A 22,883-nucleotide genomic window follows, 5' to 3' on the forward strand; every position below is an offset into this window, starting at 1 on the left:
AGCATACAAGCAGCAATAAGGACCATTCACCGTCATGTTTATCTAAAACACCATGTGATCTAGAGGTTTCTTTTTCCAAGGTTTCTCTCAGTTCTATCAGAACGGTTTCCAAATCTGCATTTCTTGATTAATGTTAAACTGACAGTCTACAGGGATACTTAAAAAAATAAATAAATTTGAGCCTGTGAGCTTTTAGTGCTGCTGTAGCACAAAAACCATAGTCATGATTATTTTGCTCAATAGTTGGAATCTCAGTAATTTAGCAGAATTATTCATTAACTTAATAAACATGCAGCAGGGAATTTCCTTGAACTTTATATATAATTCATATGGAAGAAAATTGTGATAGGGGACACAGGGTGTCCAGTTGGCACTCGATCCCAGACTGGTGTGTTTTTGAATAAAAAGCACTGTTACAGCACTGCCTTGCCTTAGGTAGCTGCTACAAACTGGAGCAGACATGTACAGTAGCCACGGGTAGAGTGACTGAGAGCAAAAGCCAATAACTAACTGACACATTGGTTTTCAGTAGAGTGTGACCAACCAGCTGAGAGATCCTTAAATTCTCGGCAGCTACGAGCCTTTCACAGAATCTCCACCACAAATCTTGCTGCTACTATCTTACTGTTTATGACTCAAGCTTAACTAAACTGAATTTAGGCTTTTTGTTGGGTGAAAGTGTGCTTCATGTATGACACAAGTTGATATGAATGCTTTGTTAATAGCCCATCTGTATCCGTACACAGGACTGACTAAACATGTGACCTTGTGAATACTTTTCCAGACCTTACGTTGATCTCTCAGGACAATTTACCTCACATTCCTTACTTCACTTTCCTCTGCAAACATAAGCAGACACTTTGACCTGTGGGTCTGATTGTTTGTTAACTGGTAAACCATCAATAGACTAAAGAATGAACAGAGAAGGTGGTTGTTCAGAGACCAGCCAGCGAGTATTCCTCGAGTTTGAGGATGACAATATCATGTCTGAGTGAAGCAGTTTAGGTTTTAGACAAAGCTGATTGTTCTGCCAGCTGTGGGTCTGAATACTGATTGTGTGTTGGCCTTGGGCCTGCAGCCAGCTGTAGTTGCTGTAACCCAAGTCAGTCCTTGTGCCTCGAGTCTGCCATAGGGCTTGTTCCTGCTGTAATCGGAACAGAGCTTTGTTGAAACTGCTCTTTGTTCACCATCATTTTTTTGTTAGAAACAAAGAATCCAGTTATTGAACAGTGTATCACATACAAAAGGTGTTTCAGCGTTTCTATGGAGTTTTTTTTTGTTTTTTTCCTTTTCCAGGAAAAGGGAGATTTTATGGCAGCTCAGCAGAGAATGATAATTAAAGGTCTTTATTTATTTATTTATGTATTTATTTATTTATTTATTTATTTATTTATTTATTTACTTAGGAGAATGTTTTCATACTGTAACTGCTAATGATTGTAATTGCTAATTTAAGCAGCATAGCTATAAACCCACCAGTCAAAAAGTAAAGTTGGTAAAGTGGGAGGCATTTAATGACATTAATGTATACAGAAATCAGATTTAATTGTCCACATGATGATGGATAACGGTGCTTTTATTTCTGTTTTCTTTGTACTGTATTCCATATAATAAGGGCTTTCTGACGCACTTGCCAAACTACATCAGAATGGGAAATGTATTTCGGAGGAAGGACACAGAAACAAGGCAAACAAGTTTTGTCCTGTGTAAATGTAGCATGATCAGTTTAAGAAGTGTGTGCAACTGAGAGTTTAGAAGACTGTTTCATATTATCTGAGAGCCTTTCAGTGTCAGGGAATTTATCAGGACGATATTACAGCCGTGATAATTAATCTCTGGGACTTGTTAACAACTGATTGAACAGTCTTGTCAGTCAGCTCTTTGTTCCGGCTGACAATGTCTGAGTGGTTTCTCTGGAGTACTTCATGTGAAGATCTCCAGCACTGTGCTGTCAGCTCTTTAGCCTCCTGCCGGAACCCTGAGCACGAGGTTCAGTCCAGGTTTGCTTTAATGTGATGTCTTCTCAGGAACTCGAAACGGTAGAAATGAGGACAGTCAGTGAGCCAGCATTCATTCCTTCAATCACGTCTCGCTCTCATTATTAGGACTGGAAGCTCTCCGAGGCTAATCTTTGTGAATGATTATGCTGTTGACAGATGAACTCAGAGTCATAGTTTCTAATTAGATATGGAATCAATCTGCATTTGGAGATTTTGGGCAATAAACTATTAAAATCTTTCACCGGGGTTCTATTTGATATTATTATAAAGGCTTCCCTCTTATTCCTTTTTTCCTTTTTTCCCCTCTCCTCACCACCATTCATCCAATCTGCTTCACACCCAAGGAAGTGAAGTCTTATTTTGGGCTAAAAGTTGATTTCTGTTATTCTTTCACAAGAAAAACTTTTGATCACGACATCCTCAGTAGGCCACTGTCGATAGGGAGTGTTAGCAGCGTGATCACAACAGCTCATTGAATAGGGCTCAGTCTAAACTGCGAACAGTCATTGAGACAAACTTATTACCACCTGATGTGAAGATGTTGAGGAATGCTATCTTTAGTAACTATCAGCTGTCCCACCATCTGTTTTATCACCACAGTGGTTATTTAACGGCAAGCAGCTAGTGAAAGTGGAGTTTGGGACCGATTAACTATTGTGGTCCGCTCGATAGGCACAAGCTCTGCAGCTAAAGCTCGCTTCACTTGTGTTTGAGCTTGCATGCAGTGAGAGACACGTATGAACTTATAGCTGTCCTCCTTTCAAAACTCACACAGTATTTATGTGTGAGTTTTTGCACGCTGTACTTCTTATAAACACTCTGGCTGCTTGTTGTTTACTATAGCAGCACACATGCAGGGCAAGTATTAAAGCCTGTGCATATAAAATCAATCTAAATAATGTCATTTCTGGATCGCAGTCAAAGACTAATGCTGTTGGATCATTGCAGGTAAATGTTGAAAACTCAAATCAGCTGTGTATTTGCTGACATATCCCATTTCCCCCCCCATGATAAATGACTGCAATAACTCAGTTGTGCTGCAAAGTGCACTGGTCCCCCTCTAAACAGGGACAATGTGAACGGGCGCTGCACCAGTTTTAGAACACTGTACTGTCTCTGCAGAGAGAGGAGGTTTTGTGGATGTGTTGCCCTCACAACCTAAAAAGCTGATACGGTAGTAAAATTTCATTTGAGTAAGGGAGTAAGCTTCTTTGCCCAATTTGGCCCAAAGATGCACCCTTCTCTCTTTCTCTCCCCCCCTTTTCTACTGACCTTAGCAACGAGTAGGAGGAGCAAAGAGATATCTTTGTGTATCCATTTCATTTCTTACAGGAAAATGATTCCCAAAACCCTGATTACGCAAGTCATTCTTGTATAATCAGGTTCAGAAGCCCAGGGCTCTCTCTGTGAATCATTTGTATCCCATGAACAGCCTAGCATGTAATTGACTTTAATGCATGTATTAGAGGAACACTTCAGGAGGGATAGGCCTGTGCATGCCTGGGATCCCATCGCGGACACCTGAGCTGTTCTTTATCATCAGTTTTCTCATCAAAAACACGGATGCTGTAGGATCTAAGACTCCAAAGTCAACAAACACACACTGCTGGGATTGCTGTGATAAAGTTCACTGGAAAATCCAGATGACGTGTGCATGCGTGTGTGAGTGTTTAACTTGGTGTCTGTAAAGATGTTTTTTATTATCCAACTGGGCCTCTGCTACCAGCTCAGTGGTAACAGAGGCCTTTAAGAGACGTGGCACTTTTGTTGCCTCTTGCATTAACATTAACCTTTGCCCTCTTATCTATTTAATGCTCATTTAGAACTACTTATGACTTGAGTAGCCGTCTACCCTAGGGCTGTGCGATATGACCAAAATCTCGTATCCCGATATAAAACAGATATCGTCCTGATAACGATATAAATCACAAAAAATGTAATATTTTCTGTAAATTCTGTGAATCTCGGGTAGGTGAAGTGTTTCCAGCTGCGCGTCATGTACCTGGAGTCCAGTGTTTTAATTGATGCATGAAACTATACTACTTTTTTTTTTTTTTTTTTTTTTTTTTTTTTTAGACCTAGGTTGTAACGGCCACCGTTTTCTCTGAGTATTTATTACACGGCGTGCTGCGGGGAAAGCCTGTTCTAACGTTTGAGTCTAAGGTTTCTTTTTTAGCACTTGACGACTCTTTTTTTGCTTCTCATCCGTCAATACTCTGCACACTTTTTCACGTGATTCAGTTTATTTTGAAAATTCTCAACAGGAACGTGAGCTTTATTGTGAAAGGTTTATGTGGAAAATAAACAAGCGGACATGCGACGGTGTTACCGTCGTTGTTGCTAACGACAACCCATAGAAACAGGCGCTTGTCTGTCTGTAGTGTGGTTATATTAAATATGAGGAAGAGAGAACTTTAAGAAATTAATATAGCCACTACAGTGACCATCAAAACGATGAAAAAATATTGCCGTAAACAGTTTATTTTGCGACACCACGAAACAAATGATAGCGTAAAATGAAACCATAGTCGTTTTTATATCGTCATCCAATATATATCGTTATATCGAACAGCCCTAGTCTACCCTCAGACCATGTTCTTACATCAGATGCAGCCCATTTTATCAGGGAAGGCTGTTCACTGCTGATAGGGTGTTTTGATTATTTGGTTTGTGGTTTGGCAGGTTACCCGGAGTGCCTCAATGAAAGCCTGCTGGCCTAGATAGTTCCTTCAGTAGTGAAGGTCCACTGTATCTGTTGTTTCCTGATGAATCCAGCATTCCTGTCTAGGAATGGCTGCAATCCAATGGGGATTGCGCCATGGTTTAGAGGGCATTAAGAGTGCATGTCCATCTGGCAGGCGATGGGAATGCACTTGACTGGAATATGTTCCCAAGCCCTTCTGTATCTGCTTTTTGTATCTGCTTGCAGCTTATCTTGCTAGAGAAGTTCAAACTTGATGAAATAGGCGTTTTGATAACAGCAGATGTGATTCTCAGTTTCTTGCCACTAGTGTTATATGGCCATTTATTTTTTTCTTTCACTTGACCGTTTCAGGCTTTAGGCTTCCTAAGGTTTACTTTTTCTACAAGGACATGGTAATGCACAGTGGTTTTCAGTCATAAACATTTTTTTCTTTAATGGTTGAATTCAGATTGTTTAAACAATCAAGGCCAAAGAGTGTGGGTGTGTTTTGTCTCAGTCTGCAGCTTAACCACAATGAAAGATGAAGTTGAGTATTTCACAAGTAACTTTTTGTTAGACAAGTGCACAACCTGCCGTGTGTGTGTTTATATATACAGCAAAATGCTGTCATTAGGCAAGTAACATTAGGATAAGCAGTTTGTCTGACGTTCTCATTCTTTCTTTTAAGGCATGGGACCCGATGCGCAGGAGAAGTGGCAGCAGTTGCCAGCAATGGGATCTGTGGCGTTGGTGTGGCTTACAACGCAAAGATCGGAGGTATGGTGTGGATGATTGATTCAATCTCACAGAGGCAAAACTCAGTTTCATCTCAGGTCTTATTTTTTTCTTCCTTTTTTTTCCTCTGACTGCCAGAATGAGGTGAAATACTTGTTCTGCTGTGCCTGTGTTATTTTCAGCCCATTTCCCAGGCACAGCATGCCACTGAATCTCTTTGAACATCACCACAGTTGTTATGTGGATTGCCAGTGTGTTGTAAGTGTAATGGTTTTGCATGGAGTAGCAGTGCTGAAATGCACTGAAATGACACAATCGTATAGCTTTTATTGAATCTCCATTAGCCATAACAGTTTGTATACACGCTACACATAAATAAAAATGGCTTTTATACTTCAGGTGTTCTCTTCAGGCAAACTGTTCAATCCCCAAACCCATAAAATTATTAGTTAAATTATCTCTTTAACATTTTGTGACAGTCCTTAGCCAAGGTCAGTGCCCTGCCTTACATTTGTAAGATTTGTATTGGCCCCTTAGTCCAGCTCTCCACATAGATGCTTGAAATTAAGCTTTTTGTGGTGTAATTTTGCTGACAGACATCAGCGCAATAAATTGCAAACTCTGAATATTTACAGGCACCTTGTTGTGCTGATGGTGTCTCAGAAGAAATGAAGGGACTCCTCAAGGTTTTAACTAATTCAGCATAAATGTGAATCTGCAATCTTTAGTTGGTCAAAAGCAAATCCTGCTTTAGGTTTTTTGTCTTCTGTTTTTTAAGCCAAGTCCCAGACAGCCAGAAGTCAGATTGCTGTTCTACACGTTTGGCAGGGTCTCGTTGGCACCCTGCTGTAATTTCAGCTCCTGCTGTTTTCAAGTGATGCAACCACAAATTGACTGTGTCACTCTAGCCAAAGAAATGCCATCACCTCGTGTCTGTGTCCATCACTGTGCACATGCAGGCTGTTGCTGGCTTTCATCTTCACTCGTTGTCTTTTTTAATTTAAGAAAGCAAGTCCAATGAAATAAATCCCAAATGCATATTTGTACTTCGTTGTTTCTGGTTTGCCTCGTTGTTCTTTGTTTTACAGATATATTTTCCATTTTCATCAACAAGGCAAACTACTAATGCAAAATTTATGTGGCAGATTGACCCAAAACAAATCGGTTGATAGAAAACAATTTTCTTAAAGTATTTCTCTTATTTCTTTTTATGAAATAAAACAAAACAATTTCCTGGTTGCAGCTTCTCAAAGATTCTTTTCTCACTTTTATCACAAGATAAATATTTCCATCACTTAAAAAGTCATATTTTTATTATTTTAAACCATTTTAGATGTTTGTTTGATCGTTTAATTAACCTATTAACGAGTTTCCTAATAATGAAAACCCTAGTCTCGGTGCTAATGCCTGTGATCATCTTGTTCTCTTGTGTTTTTTTTTTTTTTTTCTTAAATGCTTATTTTGCACTCCTAATGGGTTTCCTTGTTAATAAACGGTTTCAGTGAGCTAGCAGTTAAAGTGTCAAGGTGCAGCTCCTCACAGATGAATAATCATATGCGGGTGTTTGGCCTTAGGGGTCGGAGTGTGCTGTGTACCACTGTTAGTTTTATCTTTAAATGATGAAGATGCGGAGCAGCAGTCAGAGCCTGCTCATTTATGAGAATATACAAAAGTGGAGAGCGTGGCAAAATATTTTGAAATATTAATTTGTTTGTTCTAAAAAGGATTTTGCACCCCGATGGGTTGTTTTGCTTCTGCCTAGAGGGAGAGAGCAGTTTTATCGTTTCTCTTCCCATCCTTCAAAAGAAACTTCAGTAGCCTTTTGACATTATAACAAATATCAGATTCGATTTGTACATCTTGAATATCAATTATTTCATCTTTAAAAAAAAAAAAAAGAAAGTGTAATTACATTTTTTTTCTCACATGCTAAAATTCCAGCCACATCAAATGGGTGGTTTGAAAAGAAGTTGCTGTGGAGCTATTGCCACTACATGTGTGCTGTGTTGATGATGATGATGATGATGATGATGATGAGGATAATGGCTTAATGCTTGTTTTAGTGCAGAAGACATATTGTTTTGTCAGTGTTGTGGTGGTCTGATGACTCCAGGATGCAACCTAATGATGTTTAGTCCTTTTTTAAGGACTGCACATGCTGTAGGAGCTTTTTTTTTTTTTTTAATCTAAGTACACGCTCTAGCTCACTATGTCTCTGCTTATCTCAATATCCTTCTGCCTACTTCCAGCTGTTATAAAGTTTGACTACTGTGTTCTTTATCTACACTTAAGGCTCTTTTCGATCAGTAAAGTCCAACCAAAACCACCATTCACAAATGACTAAAGGGAAAAAAAAAACTTAAAGTATTCATCCACTTTTCACAAAGAATAACACTTTATTTTCTTATTACAGGGTACAGACATTTGCCAAAAATTTGCCTGACATATTACAACACAGTAACATGAGTCCAGATTGTGCAGATTCTTCAATAGCTCTAAAGAAATGGAAGGAAATGTGTTCGTCAAACATCAGAAACAAGCGAGGGAAACCCATTTATTGTTCATGCTGTCATTATTCCAGTAGCATAAGCTGGTAGGTAGCGGTGCAGCAGTGCAAAGTTGTTGGGTTTTTTTTGTTTTTGTTTTTGTCGTCTTTTCTTTTCTTTTTTTTTTCCCTGCACAAGATCACCTGCCATCTTATCACCTGCAGAACTGAAGCCCATTGTTTAGCCAGAATCCTCTCCTGTGAGGTACTTTTATGGTTGTTTTTAAATTAGATTGATTGACTGACTTCAGCATTCTTAAGATTAACTGGGGTAAAGAAACAAATAATCCTCACAATTAATTAGAAAAGTCCCAGTTCTGACAAAAGTAGAAGCTGATACAGTAGCTTTGACAACATTAGGAGGGTCACCACCTCAAACTCTTTAAATCTTCTCTGAAATGTTTCACTTCTTTGGGTTTATGGTAAATAGACTCAGACAATTACACTTTGATAGATGCATCTGGGGTTCAGTATCATGTTCTAAGATACTTTGACATGCATACTAGAGCAGGATGGGATTGAACCACCAACATTAAGGCTCTTGGGCCACAGCCGCTGCAGGATGAGCTCATCGTTCCTTCAGGCTGGTCAGCATATGGCACATAGAGGTGTCGGTTTGTTCACAGTTCACAAGAATTGAAACTCCTCCAACAGTGTTGGCCAGAATTTAATCAAAGCTGCACACAATTATCACCTAATGGGTCTTCACCAATTTTTTATTTTTATTTTTTTTAAACCCGTTTCTCTGTGGGGGATGGTGAGACGGATGAGCTAATAATTCACTGCCGCTTTTTGTTTCCTCCAATGTGTGGCACTTGGACATTACAATCAGTTGTTTTATTTGTTCGTTTATTTTTTAAACACTTTAAAAAGATTATTGACAGAAATGCAAATAATTAATAAGATTCAGAGGCTGGAATGTGGAATCTGCTCTAGAACTGTATTGAACCTGTAGTATGGCTTTTAGCCTCTCTATCTTGGGGAGATTGTGATTCAGGATTTTGGACAGCTAGAGGAAATGCTTGAGTCTCCTCGTCGACCTACACATTCCTCTCACAAAAATGTATGCTGCCATGGAAACGCTAGTAGCAGTTTGGAGCTTTTGGAGAATTTCAAAGAGCAGCTGCTTTGTTACTTATAGCCATATATAACAACATGAAGTAACCTGACCTGTAATCGGAGCAGCAAATTAGTTTGTTATTAAAGTGCCTTGGATTCCCCCACCCCTGTCACTTTTCTTGTGGAAGAACACTTGTTTCATTGCGAGACGAGTGTCTGAAAAAAATAATTGGACTGGACAAACACCTACTCTACATAGCCATCCTGCATTATGTGTTTTGTCACTGGCACAGCATATTCTTGCTATCATTTGCCTTATAAAGAAGCTTTAGTTTAACGGATGCTATTAGCCACTGTTAGGTGTTGAAATAAGAGCAACTTTGATCAAATTTACGCTCTCACAGCTGCACTAATTTCATGTAGACACAGAAGAAGAAAAATTGTTTCCTTTCGTCTTTTTATCTGAGTTTTTAGTCACAGGAGTCTGCTTCACACTTCAGGAGGTAGTTCACCCACAAACCAGCTCAAACACCAAGGAAAATCAATAGAGATAGTGTTTGATTTACGTGATGGGCTCCGTAATCACAGCAGGTAGACATAAAACTAACGGCAGCATGCAGCACACCACTGCAGGAGCTTTACAAATACACATGAACGCTGTATCGAAAACTCATGTGTAAATATGCAAATTAGACACTACAGCGGTAGTGTTCTGTGCCTACACCTTGCTGAGTACATTGTCATTTCATGCTGCGACACTATGGCAAAGAGCTACAGACGACAGTAACAGGTTTCTGCAAGATTGCCGTCAACATCAGCACTTTGCATTGTTCAGTTGTATTGAAAAACTACACTAATTTAGCATTGCATTGCATTCATATGTATGTATATATGTATGTAAAATACACATTTTATTGCATATATTTTTCTTGCTTGTCATGACCGCAGGGTAGTTTGAGTGCTTATCGTTGGATTCAAGGTGAACCAAACTAAGCTGTACACTGTATAGGTTAAAAAAAACAACAACAACAAAAAATAAAAACACCAAAAACATCACAGTTAACAGACACAAAATTAAAAACTAGTCATTTAAAAAAAATCTACTAAAATATTTATAACGCATGTGTGTGAGACAGATTCCCAATTCTGCTTTAGTTTTTGGTATTTGGTTGTAATGAAAAGAAGTCTGTCTAAATCTCCTTATGGGCGACCAAATCTCTCAATTTTTTTTATTTTTTATTTTTTTTTTTAAATCACTTTAGCTTTGAGATAATTTTTCTACTCCGCAGATGTAGTTGTGATCTTATGATGGCTTAAGCGTTACACCCTCTACAAAATGCCTTGTTTAGATGAGTTGGTGAAATATTGATCAGCCGTCTTGTGATAAAACATACATCCTCTTTATTGCATGAGGGCGTAATCATCGATAACCTTGCACCTGCCCATTACCAGCCATTTCATTTTATACAAATTCACTCTTCCAGATGCAGCTTCGTACCTTATGCAGATGGTTCTGTATCTGTAAAGGCTAAATGACACGCACATTTTCAGTTAACCTAAGCATGTCAGTAAATTCTCTGGCTCCTGGAGCAATTCTCATTTTCCAAGGTGACACGCAGTGAAACTGAATTAGCATCTTTGATTTACAGTATCGTAAGAATTATGGTGTAAAAGTAGTAATAAATCCATTTCTGTTTTGCCATGCCGTCTTTGACGTAGTTGACATTTGCATTTGTGAACGTACATGCAGGTGTGCGAATGCTGGACGGTGAGGTGACTGACATGGTGGAGGCACAGTCTCTCAGTCTGAATCCCCAGCACATTGACGTCTACAGCGCCAGTTGGGGTCCGGAGGACGACGGCAAAACTGTCGATGGACCGGCCAAACTCGCCAAAGAAGCTTTTATGCGTGGAGTTACAGAGGTGTGTGTTTGTGTGATGCAGAAATTATTTACTGCCTGTGTGTCGCTTCCTTTCGGCAGTCAGTAATTGAACTGTTCAAGCATGAGAGGACACAAGCGGGAAGAACAAAGCGTTTTTTGACCCTGACAATTATGAATAGAAAGGAATGTCCTCTGAAAGCCACCCAGGAAGAAAACTCCTAGAAAATGAAAAGCGGCAGCACTGGCAGAAATCAAATGTTTGTTTGTGTGTTTATGCCTCACCCCCCACCCTCCCCTTTTTGTCTAGTTGAAGGGTACTTATTAAACTCTGAGTTCGTCTTTTATCTTTGCATCTTTTTTAGATAATCAGGTTGTGCTTTCTTTAAGTGTGAATTCAGTGCTTATTTCCCACCTTCCCAAGGTTGTTTTTAAGAATTCCAATTAAATTCCATTAAGTTAGCAGAGCTTTAAATTGCTTAATGACAAGCATTTATAATCAAAAGCTTCCAAACACATGCTTATCTATATGCACATACACGTAGAGGGTTTGTAGAAAAGTAATTTCAGAAACTTTTCTGCCAACATCTAACGACGCGATCTGAATACTAAGCGACCATGCATACCGTCATGTCATCAGCCCTGTTGTTGACTTGTTTTAATGCATGTGACACACTGGGTGTGTGTCAGATATGTGAAATGAACAAGTTAACAGATTAGTAAGTATACAGATCACACCCCGACCTCTCACATCTGCTCGCCATGAATAAACACATCCATCCCGCTAACACAGACTCTTGTTATGGAGCAGTAGGATTCAAAGCATGTGCCATAAAGCTTGATTGGAACCGCTGACACTGACTACTAAGATAATTGCCACAGTGACAGCACTGTCAGATGGTGGTGTGGGTGGTGCATGGCTGGAATTGATCAATGCAGAGAGGGAGAGACAGTGCCACTCAATACAATAAAGCCGCTCTTAGATGAAAATTATTGCACTTCAAAGGCTGAGAGGTTGGATGATTTATTACAATGAGCTGTTGTCGTATACTGCCTTTCCATATTGAATTGCTGTCATGCGATATTTGGCTCTTTGTAATTTAGTGAGTGACCACCCAGGCCTGTACGTTGGGTTTTAATGGGACTCTTTTTGAAGCGAGCTCTGAAGTGAACTTGCCCCACTATAATTGGGCTTCCTATTAAAGATTGAATGAGATTTTGTTCTTCTGTGGATACTGTTAGTCTTTGGTACACATGGATGAAAGGACATGTGGTTGTCTTTTATTTTCCTGTTTGTTTAAATCTATGTTGTGTGTTCTCCAGGGACGCGGTGGTTTAGGCTCCATCTTTGTGTGGGCTTCTGGTAATGGAGGACGGGAGAAGGACAGCTGCAATTGTGACGGCTACACCAACAGCATCTACACGCTGTCCATCAGCAGCTCCACACAGAACGGCAATGTCCCCTGGTACAGCGAGGCTTGCTCTTCCACCCTTGCCACCACCTACAGCTCGGGAAATCTAAACGAGAAGCAGATAGTGAGTTGGCTCTTTCCAGATTTTGCCGTCTGCTGCAAAGGTTGCACAAAAAGTACTAACACACACTGCAAAAATACAGCTCACTACCACCTAAAACATCTGGAACAGTTTAAAATCTGAGAAGCAGGAAGCCTGGAGAACTTAATAAATTGATCATTTTAATGGTTGGAGATAAATTTTAATCTCATTGCAATTAATTCTGAACACAGTACATTAAGCTTTTTCAGCATTCTCATTCTGTACCCTCCATGTGTGAATCACAGCTAGCTTCTTCATTCTTTGCTGCTTTTGTTTCCTTTTTTTTTTTTTTTTTTTTTTTTGCCTGTCCCGTTTGGCTCTTTTGCCATCAGAATTGTTGTCTAAAGGCAAAGAAAGATGCCCAACGGATTTACTTTACCAAATGCTTTTGTTTCCACTTCTTCACCATTCATTCAGTTTTGGGCCATTAAAATGATTATGAATTGTGACTGGCTGAAACTCCATCTGGCAATCTGTTGCTGCTTAACACTCTAGTCACAAATGCTGTTTCCCTCTTTGTCTCTCACACGTGCACACACACAGTTTCTTTCTCTTGCATGCACCCTAGCTGACAGACCAACCGGACGGGCAGATTATGACATCTCCGTGACGTGTGGCTGGTTCCTTAATGCTTCAGTGATGCACTCATTTAATAGTGCTGTCATTCATGAAGCCAGGAATAAAGAGCCGGAGTAGGTGGGAAGAGAGCTCTGGATCTCTGAGGTTATACAGGAATATCTTCACTTGTGTTTTTTTCTTTTTCTTTAAATCACATGTATTCCATCTGTCGCTTTCAAATTAAAGTGAGTTATATGTGAACCTAAGGCTCCTGAATGCATAATGACCATTAAAGTCATTCTTGCAGTGCATTTATTATTCCCTCAGTCTGTTAAAAGATCAGTTTCTGTATGCTCTGCGCTGGTCAGCAGTTTGTGATCCAAGCTGCTTTTGTATCAGCTTCATTCAGTAGCACTGATTGATTTTACCTCCAGAATTATACAATGGGTGACTTGGGGTCTTATCACCAGGCAGTGTTTTGTAACCTTTATCTTCCAGCAGATGGTTTTTTTTTCCTGAGGACAAATACACCACAATTCTTTGTATTCATGTAGCTGCAGAAAATTCTCACCTGGGAGCTGCCCAGTACAACTACAGCAGAGTGCTGGGGGTCATTGAAATGATCTCTGCTAGAGCAGTCCAGTAAAAACAAGACTTGTTCAAAAGAAGCAAAACATAAGCTTATATGGTTTCTCTGGTTTTATTTTTCTGCTCTACCCATTAGATGATTTATCCTTGCTAGGGAGAGAGAATAAGTGAAGAAGTGATGGAGGATAAAGGTTTTTACTCATTCGAGGGAAACAAATTCCAATTTATCGGGTTACAAGAGAGTGAAATATCTTGTGAATTTAAAAATAAAATACAGCTGAGATTTGAATACCTTCATTGTCAAGTGATGAGCTACGTAGAATTACATGAAGAAAATAGACACTGAGGACGGAGCACAGTTAGAAAATTGCATTAGCTGTTTTCCTTCTAGCAACGCCAAGTGAAATACGAGTTTATGAGAACAAAATGGAAACGTGAGAAAAAGGAGGAGGAATGCTGTGATACTTAAATTCACTGTGTTCATCTTGCTTAGGTGACTACAGATCTCAAATCAAAATGCACGGACTCTCACACAGGCACCTCTGCCTCTGCTCCGCTGGCTGCTGGGATCATCGCTCTTGCCCTTGAGGCCAAGTAAGTGCTTATCGCCATCATTTTTCTGAGTCCGACTAGTCCCCGCTATTCTTTTCAGCTGTACAGCCTTATTCTAGCGTTTAATATCTGCTGGCTTTTGTTTTTGGGGAGGGGGGAAAATGGCACAAGCTCGTTAGAGATTGCAACAGTTTCTTTCCAAACTCAGATATTGAAGTTTTCAGAATGCCAGAGTAGTTTGTAGAAATGCTCCACTGTTATCTCACGAATTTTTCCAGGCCAATTTTTTTAGACTTTTATTTTTTAAATTCTTCTATTAAATTAAGCTTTTACTGCTGGTGCTGAATGTTTATACATTAGTTCTGCGTGATTATCCCATTTTATGAATTACTTTTTAACCCCTCTGCCACAGATTTCAACTGTGCACTTACAAACAACACCATTTGGATGTGAGCGCTAATCATTCTTATCTAGTCACGCAGCACTAATGGAGAGACAAACATGGACGTCAGAAGAGCGCCGAAAACGAGTAATTAGTCTTGTGGCAAAACAGAGTGAGGTGATGGAAAAAAACTGCAATTAGGAATGAATTTGATGACAAAGTGAGTCAGCAAAGTTATTATCTAAAAAGCCTCATTTTCTCCAAATCCACAGTAAGACTAAAAAGCCTGTACGCATTTAATCACAACAGAGAGGCCAGTTGTGACTTCATGTAAGCCCTTTTTGCGTTTGGTAAATACCAACTTGCTTGCCTGCATAAAGATTAATGATGCTTTGGAAAATGTCTCGCAAAGGGCAGAAGAGGACTTGAAATACGTGTCGACTTAAGATTTTATGCAAGCCAAGGAAGAATGTGACTGCTAAATCGCTGTATTCTGAATTCAATCACCTGTCCATCAGCAGCTTAAGACTATAGGATGATGTAGTTTCAGTGGCTCAACTTGAATTTTAAGCCAAACTTACCATATGTGTTGCTGTTTGTGTGCTGTCTGTCTCTTTCTGTGTGTGTGTGTGTCTGCGTGTGCTTGCACGTACACGTGTTCTAGTAAAAACCTGACCTGGAGGGACATGCAACATCTGGTTGTACGAACTTCTCAACCTGCCCACCTGCTCACCAATGACTGGAGAACCAATGGAGTCGGGCGCAAAGGTACAGCAGCTCCTTTCAAGTTTTCATCAACCCTCCGCAGTTTGCAGATGCCTGCGAGGCTCATTATTAGTGTGCATCACATAAACCAGATTTAACTGGACAGAGGTTGAAATGCACACCAGCTGGGAGAGCCAGGATGTCGGCTAATGTTTCCTCTTGCTTTCTACAGTCAGCCACTCGTACGGATATGGTCTACTTGATGCCGGTGGTATCGTGTCCATGGCAAAAACGTGGACCAATGTGGGACCACAACGAAAATGCGTCATCACCATGGTCAGCGAGCCAAGGTTAGTACACCGGAGGCTCATTAATACCGCAGCTCGTTTATCTCAGCACCCTGATCACAAGAAACTGTTAAGGTGACGCAAAGAGGGGCAACACACTGCAACAGACACACAAACACGTGTACATAAACACAACAGAAATTATAGATATGTTTGCATTTAAGAACACAATTTCAGGAGATTCTCACAGTACAAACAAATAGAATACACTGAGCACAAGCAGCCTGTGTGAGTTTGCTTAGGTTTTAATTAATATTGAGTCTCGGACACATGTCACAAAACAATGAAAAACTGCAGTGTGTCCCAGCTCGGTTCACGCGTCTCCTGGAATCATGTAGTCTGGGATACTTGCAGCACGTTCTTGAATTTGCTTATGTTGTATCTTCAGCACCGTGGTTTGTGATTGAATTGTGTTTTCTTAATTTGGTTGTTTTGTTTATTCGCATGTGTTTTCGTGAGACGCACTGTGTTGGTCTCCCATGGCCACTGTGGTCTGCACACGTTACAGCTGTCAATTTTCTAAAAACAACTTATTTGTTTAAATTGCTTTGACTAAAACCCACACAGCCTAGTTATTAAACTAAGTCATATGTGTCTCTGGAGGAAATTATCTCATTGGATTAGAGCAAATTGATGCTTCAGTGTTTTTGGAGCTTGACCCATATTATGGACCAAAAAACCCCCCAGCCCCAGTTATACTAATTACTAAATATTCTAATTATTTGTAATCATGTATGCAATTATGAACACTATTTTAATAGCTAAAGTTTGAAGAGGTAAATGTTAAAAGCAAAGAAAAAGAAGGGTAGAGCAATAACAGCATTAAAAGAGAATGCACCAAATATCCATCAAAGACAGCTTGTTTATTTCTAGCCGCTTTGTTCTTTGACTTCAAACATTCGTTAAATACTATGATAAGAAGCCTACATTTTTCAGAAATGGCAAGTTAAGAGTAATGAAAACAGAAATCAACATTAAATTGGTAACTCATAACAAAACAAAGGTTTTGGAGATGCTTGTGACTTGAGACTGAGCTGTCAAGCTTTGGCGCAGCGACACATCGTGTCTTCATCATGTTGGCTTTGGGCGCCTGTTGAAATGCCTGTCATTTTGTGTGCGCGAGACTCAAACTTGAGACAAAACACTTAAAAGAAAGATAATAGTTTGTCAATTCATGTGTACCTCTCGCTGTTGAAACTATATATTTCTTCCTAGCCATTTTATTCCTCCTCCTGCTGGTGTCTCAGTCTAAATCCAGTCAGACATCGCCTCTTCATTATGCGCTGCCTGTCACTTCCCTTGCTGGCTTTGAGGTTCCTCTCTTTTACTGGAGCTATGAGACGCTCAGAGCAGATGGTTTGAGCGTCTGGGAACAGCAGTCAAGGCAGGTTATTCAATTTACATTTTAGGTGTTTAGCTGACGTATTTATCAAGACTGTCTTGTAATAAGTGAGCAGGCAGGGTTTCAGTATCTTTCTCACTGTCAGTTACTTTCACTCATTACCTCTGACAGAGTCATGACCGCAAGCTTACTGAGCCCATATTATGCTCATTTACCGGCTCATAATTTTATTTTGTGTTCTGCTAGCATACTTTTACATGCTTTTATATTCAGTAACACATCAGTTTCCTGACACGGCGTATATTACACCAGAATACACTCAACAGACGCTCCATTTGAACCCTTTATCACCCGAGTATCAAACAGGCCGCTTGGTAAGATTTTAATTGTCATCTTTCAGAACCCGTTTGAATTTTTTCTGTAACCCAAAATGGTTGTGGAGTTACAGTAATGTGAGGCACACATAGTTAAATCTGGGTGAGGCTGATTTTTCTGTCTGTGCAGACAGCTGTCCCGTGTGATTGCCTTGTGCTATCATGATGCAGTGAATATCTCTGTGTCTTTGTCTGAAACTGTTTGAATTTTGTCTACCGTCTAAACTGTAACAGTGTCACATTCATTTAAAGAGGGCTTGTAAAAAAATTTTTTTAAAAAAAAGGCCCCAATCTAACTAAGCTTAAATTGCTCTGATTGGTCAACTGGGTGAACAAATGGGACTGAGTGGTTATATCCATTAGCTCCTGTCCTGTGAGTTTGTTATTTTAGGATTATAGGTAGTAAGTATAAACAAGAGTTTAGCTGTATGAATTTGAACTGTAAGTAGACCTGGCTCAAGGAGAGACTCCCGCATTAGACAAAACATGATGTTTTAACATTTTTAGGAATAACCTGAGTTACTAGTTCACATGTGTACTGTCAGGGAAACACTGGCTTTAAAAAAAAAAAAAGCCAGCATGGTGAATATGATACCATGAAAACACAGTAACTCGCACCTCGTCCTTGTTTCAAATCGGTTCAATTTCTGATTGGCCATTTAAACATTTCAGCATAGTTCATCAAGGCAAAGTTATAGCTCCGCAGTGCTCAAACACATTTTTGAGGACTTTTCTATCAAAATAACACTCCTCTGCCTTGTCCTGAGCTCCATAGATACCACGACTGAGATATTTTAGAGTTGGAGTTACTTAAAAGAGTTGACTGATGTAGATTCCTGAAGAAAAACCAGCCAGTGGTTCAGAAGCAATGTTTTCTCTTTGGGAGGGCTGTGTAACTATGCAGGCTTTTTACATGCACAAAAAAGCTGGAACACATTTGTCATTTTATGATGATTTTATGATTATATTAAGTCCAACAATACTGCACAATTATTATATTTAAAGACCAAAGTGAATTATTATAACCATAATTACAGTAACATTAGGCCATTTACTTTTGTAGCCGTGAGATGGGGAATTAGGCTTTGAGTGACACGAGCAGACAGAAAAGCTCCTGCATGCCTGACTGAATGAGGCAGGCTTTGTTGCAAATGTGTGTCAATGTACTGTAAGAACACTGAATGTGATCAATGTGTGCCCATTTCCTTCACACCAAAGTTGATGCAAATTACTACCAGGTCTGCAAAATCTTTTGCAAATAAAAACTGTATGGCATCAGTTAAAAGCTCTCGCATAGTTTTTAAAAAGTGATTTATGATTTGGAAACATCCCTTTTTGTTTTTCCTAGATTTTGCCAAACGCATGGGAATGCTTCAAGTTTGGCTTACACATGTGGTGTTTGTTCAAAAGCTTTATGCACAACGAATTGAAATGAACACGTCTGTGCTGGAGGGATAGTTTTGATTATGCACATGTTGATTGGTTGACTTTTAGGACTTTTTGCGTAACCCACTTTACGCACTTAAAAAGACAGCCAATTAAATTGTGAACAAAATGTTTCCAAAGGTGGTTTAATGCTACAGACAGACTTGGGATAAGTGGTTGAAAACATGGCGTGGCCAAATAATTGCAACCATGTGCAATAAATGTGCAGTCTCAATGCCTTTAGGATTGTTGCTTAGATCACGTCTTTGCTTTACAGATGGCAACTGACTAAGTGGTCAATCTTGATGCATCAAAACGATGATAAAACTGCAATAAGATTGTGTCGGTCTTCAGTTAGTAGTTGAATGGAGACGAACTGGAACTTGCATGCAGTCTGTTTGTGATTTGCTGTGATAAATTAGTGAGATTGCAAATCTGCTTTTGTCTGCATAGACAGAAATTCATATTAACTACTTGCATTCAGAGTCCAGCCATAACCTTATAGGCTTAAAATAGAACCAACCGTACTTTTCATAGCAATATACCCAGAATACAAGCAGCTGACGACCAGATGAGTTGAGTTCCCTGTTCTAAGGAGAGCGCTCTAGGATGAGTTGTGCTCATTGGTGCACATTGAGTCAGATTAATTGACTGACTGTGATGAATTTAATTTGCATTTGCATTTATAAATTAGACTGCAAATATTTGCAGACCTTTGCCAGCCTGTCTGAAAGTGATTGTTGAAAAACCAACGTGCAAAAAAGTAAGGATTTATGTAACAGTTATTATGACAAATTGGAATCAGGCAACATATGAAGTAAGGAAAAAAACAGATTTTTATTTAACTAGCTCTTGATAAAAAGGGAAAGGGAGAGTAAGGTGTAGCTTCTCATTTACTTGAGCTTTCACACTAAATGGCAGATTGCTGGTTAGGTTTGCAGCTTTTTCTTCTTCTTTTTTTTTTTTTTAAATTTATTTTTGTCTGAGTGTGCTTGTAAAAGCAGATTCTATGTTTCCAGTACTGCCATAAATTTAGCTGCTTCCAGACCCTAAATCACAGTCGCTTGTGCTGCAGCAGTCAACTGCCAATGATAAATCAACCTCAACAGCTCTCGGTATAAATTTCCATTTCTCTAAGATTTTCTGTCCCCACCTCGAGAAACCATGAAATACGTTTTGCAAGCATACTTAAATGCTGCGTGGCTGTCAATTTGCATTATAATATTATCATGGGCAGTTACTATATGACTCATTGGCATCTGAATAGTGCAGAAAATTAACCTTTTACATGACTTTTCCCATGTGAGGCTGCTTTAAAGGTCAAAGGTGTTTACTGTATGCTGCCCTTTCAGTGCATCCTGAAAAATGTGACTCATCCTAAACCTGTAGGGACTCCGTCTGGATGCAGTTTAATGATCATCCTGTCTATAATTTTGGCACATCTGTGCCACTAAAACCCTGCACCTTCTTCCTCTGAACTGTTGTGGATGCGTATAATCTCCTAAGCGGATTTTGGAGGGGGGGGGGGGGGGGAGGAAAAAAGAGGTGTGTTTACTTCCACAGAGGATAGGGGTGCTACAGGTCGAGACACTAATCCTGTTCAAGGCTTGAAACGAATCACCTTTTGTTGGCTTTCAGTGTCCAAGAGCAAAATGTGGTACACTTAGTAATAAGCCACTAATAATTCCACTGACACACAATCCGTGAGTAATGTCCATCACTGACTTAATCTGTCGGTTAACAGGAACATTGGCAGCCATTTATATATTAACAAGAGTGTGGACGGCTGCATGGGGACAGACAGTCATGTGACCTCATTAGAGCACGTCCAGGCCCGGCTCACTCTGTCCTACAACCGGAGGGGAAACCTGGCAATCCACCTCATTAGTCCTGCTGGCACACGCTCCACACTGCTCCACCCCAGGTAAAAAATGCACAACTACACAAACATGGTGATCTACAGTGCGTGCTGGTAATCACAAAATACTTCCTTACGCTCCCGCTTGTTTTCCTGCAGGCCTCATGACTACTCATCAGAGGGGTTTAATGACTGGGCTTTCATGACCACCCACTCTTGGGATGAGGACCCTACTGGGGCGTGGATGCTTGAAATTGAGAATGTGGCGGGTGCCAGTGACTATGGTAAAGCAGTTTTGTTATTACATAAAGATAATATACACCAGTTACCCACATCGTTACAACCACCTGGTAAATAATAGCTCTCCTTGTGCCATCCAACTGCTCAGACTCATCGGGGCATGGACAGGGCACTTCTGGGGCCTTCCTGTTGTGTCTGGCTTCACAGTGACGGTCCTGTAGGTTGCAGTTTAGTCCCATCATGAACTGATTTTATTCCTTCTAAATTTTAAAATTGCTTAATTAAAACTGAGGTCCAAGATTGTTGGAAGCTAGGTCAACACCTTGTGCTCTTTGACATTTTCCAAGCTCTTCCTGGGCTTTTAAATTTTATCAGTAGGGCACATTGTCATCCTCCCCCTCACATGCTGTTGGGGATGGTGCTCTAAAGGTTGGGTAAACTTGGTATGCAGCAATCATGGGTGTGTGATATGTGCCAAAGTAACATCCAGCAGAACATTATATTGTATTACGATAATTGCTTCTCCTGGTTTAAATGTTGCGACTGATCATTGTGCAATGATTGATCGCTTCCAGGCTTTATCTAATTTAGTATCAGTTTATCTTCCCTCTTTATCTGGAAAATGCTGATCGAAGATCCTCAGAGTCCACATTGAATGTTTTCAACAGTCTTAAACCTAAGCGAGGTCACCACTAGGTCACCAGAATGACCCTGAATGACATTACTTGAGTGTTATTTAATGTAACCTTTTAATCTGTTGGGCCTACAGTCCAGCTCAAGGGTTGAAGGGTCAGTGCCAAGAGATTAGAGATCAAGTGGCTTCTGTGTCCAAAGTGTTGTTGCTATTTTTATACTAGTTGACTGTATGGCTGTGCAGACTTTTTTCCTTATTGCAGGAAGGATGACAAATTCTTCAGTGTTTATGGTTGGCCGTGGATCATCACACAAAGCAGGTCCACCCACAGCACCATATTCAGCCAAAATACTTAAGAAAAAAAGATCTAGATTCAAGTCTCACGCCTCCCTCCTCAGTAAGGAGTGATTTACTAAAGTGGAACCTCTCATGAGGCCCCACACTTCAATGATTTTTGAGAGATGTGCTCTTTATAACTTGTTAGGCACAGAGTGAAATCATGCTGTCTTTAAATTTGCAGCCCATATCAAGGAGCAATTTTCTGTCACTTTATGCAGAAAATCCAAGAGTCTAATAGGAGATGAGGATACATTTACAAAAACCACCCAAGGGAGTGCTGGAGCCTTGCTAGGCTTGACAGGCCTACTTTTTTCACCCCCCCCCCACAGTTAATTTTAGTTTTTCATCTGTCTCTCCGCCCAGGCACTCTGACCCAGTTCATCCTGGTGCTGTATGGCACCAGCTCAACAACTTCCAGCTCCTCTGAAAAGTCTCAGCCTGGCAATGACAGCTGCAAGACGTTGGATCTGAGGCAGATATGCATTGGTAAGACTGTTGTCTCTGCTTTGCTCCTCACGGGTCCTTTCAGCCACAGTAGAGGAGAAGTGTAGTTTTATGTTAAGGTGTTACACTTGAACTAGCCCGTTCATGACATATGATCTCGGCTGCATCCATTTGCCTTTTGTCTGTATTTCTATGCAAACTTGTCTATGCACAACTCCATTGTGTAGCCTTATTATTTGCATAAAATTTAATATAAGAGCTGGTTTCTGCTCAGACTTACGTTTACTCCACGTCTCTTTTTAATAATCTCATTTAAAATAAACGTAATCCTTCTACTGTGTTCTACCGAGTCCAACTAGTGCTATAGGCAAGGTCTAAACATGCCACTGAGCACCAAGGCAGTGTGAAGTACATGTTTCCTGAAACAGTGCCAGTCTGACCCCTACAGGCTTTCAGTGGTACTTGCATGCTTATAAACAGGGTGAGTGCAATGTAGTTATCATGTATGCGATTATCATGTGTTGTCATATCCATGTGTCATATGGCACTGGGTGTGCTATGTCTCAGGGCTCAAAACTATAATTCTGTTTTTGAACAAGCTGACAAGATGCAGCAGGAAGCGAAAATTTCCTCCTTCTG

At 40.0% G+C, this 22,883-nt stretch overlaps 1 protein-coding gene across 3 annotated transcripts in view; it reads left to right on the top strand.

Annotated features, from left to right (window-relative positions):
• furina (furin (paired basic amino acid cleaving enzyme) a) overlaps positions 1–22,883 on the top strand; it is an 82,067-nt gene that overhangs the window by 54,603 nt on the left and 4,581 nt on the right. For all 3 annotated transcript variants that reach the window (XM_026169440.1, XM_026169457.1, XM_026169448.1), the window contains exons 7-15: positions 5,372–5,460; positions 10,773–10,945; positions 12,226–12,438; positions 14,096–14,196; positions 15,201–15,304; positions 15,474–15,591; positions 20,474–20,653; positions 20,747–20,871; positions 22,164–22,286. In XM_026169440.1, coding sequence (XP_026025225.1) covers positions 5,372–5,460; positions 10,773–10,945; positions 12,226–12,438; positions 14,096–14,196; positions 15,201–15,304; positions 15,474–15,591; positions 20,474–20,653; positions 20,747–20,871; positions 22,164–22,286 — 1,226 coding nt within the window. The remainder of the gene's footprint in view (positions 1–5,371; positions 5,461–10,772; positions 10,946–12,225; positions 12,439–14,095; positions 14,197–15,200; positions 15,305–15,473; positions 15,592–20,473; positions 20,654–20,746; positions 20,872–22,163; positions 22,287–22,883) is intronic.

The sequence above is a fragment of the Astatotilapia calliptera genome, chromosome 1 (assembly GCF_900246225.1).
Source record: "Astatotilapia calliptera chromosome 1, fAstCal1.2, whole genome shotgun sequence".
Taxonomy (NCBI): Eukaryota; Metazoa; Chordata; class Actinopteri; order Cichliformes; family Cichlidae; genus Astatotilapia; species Astatotilapia calliptera.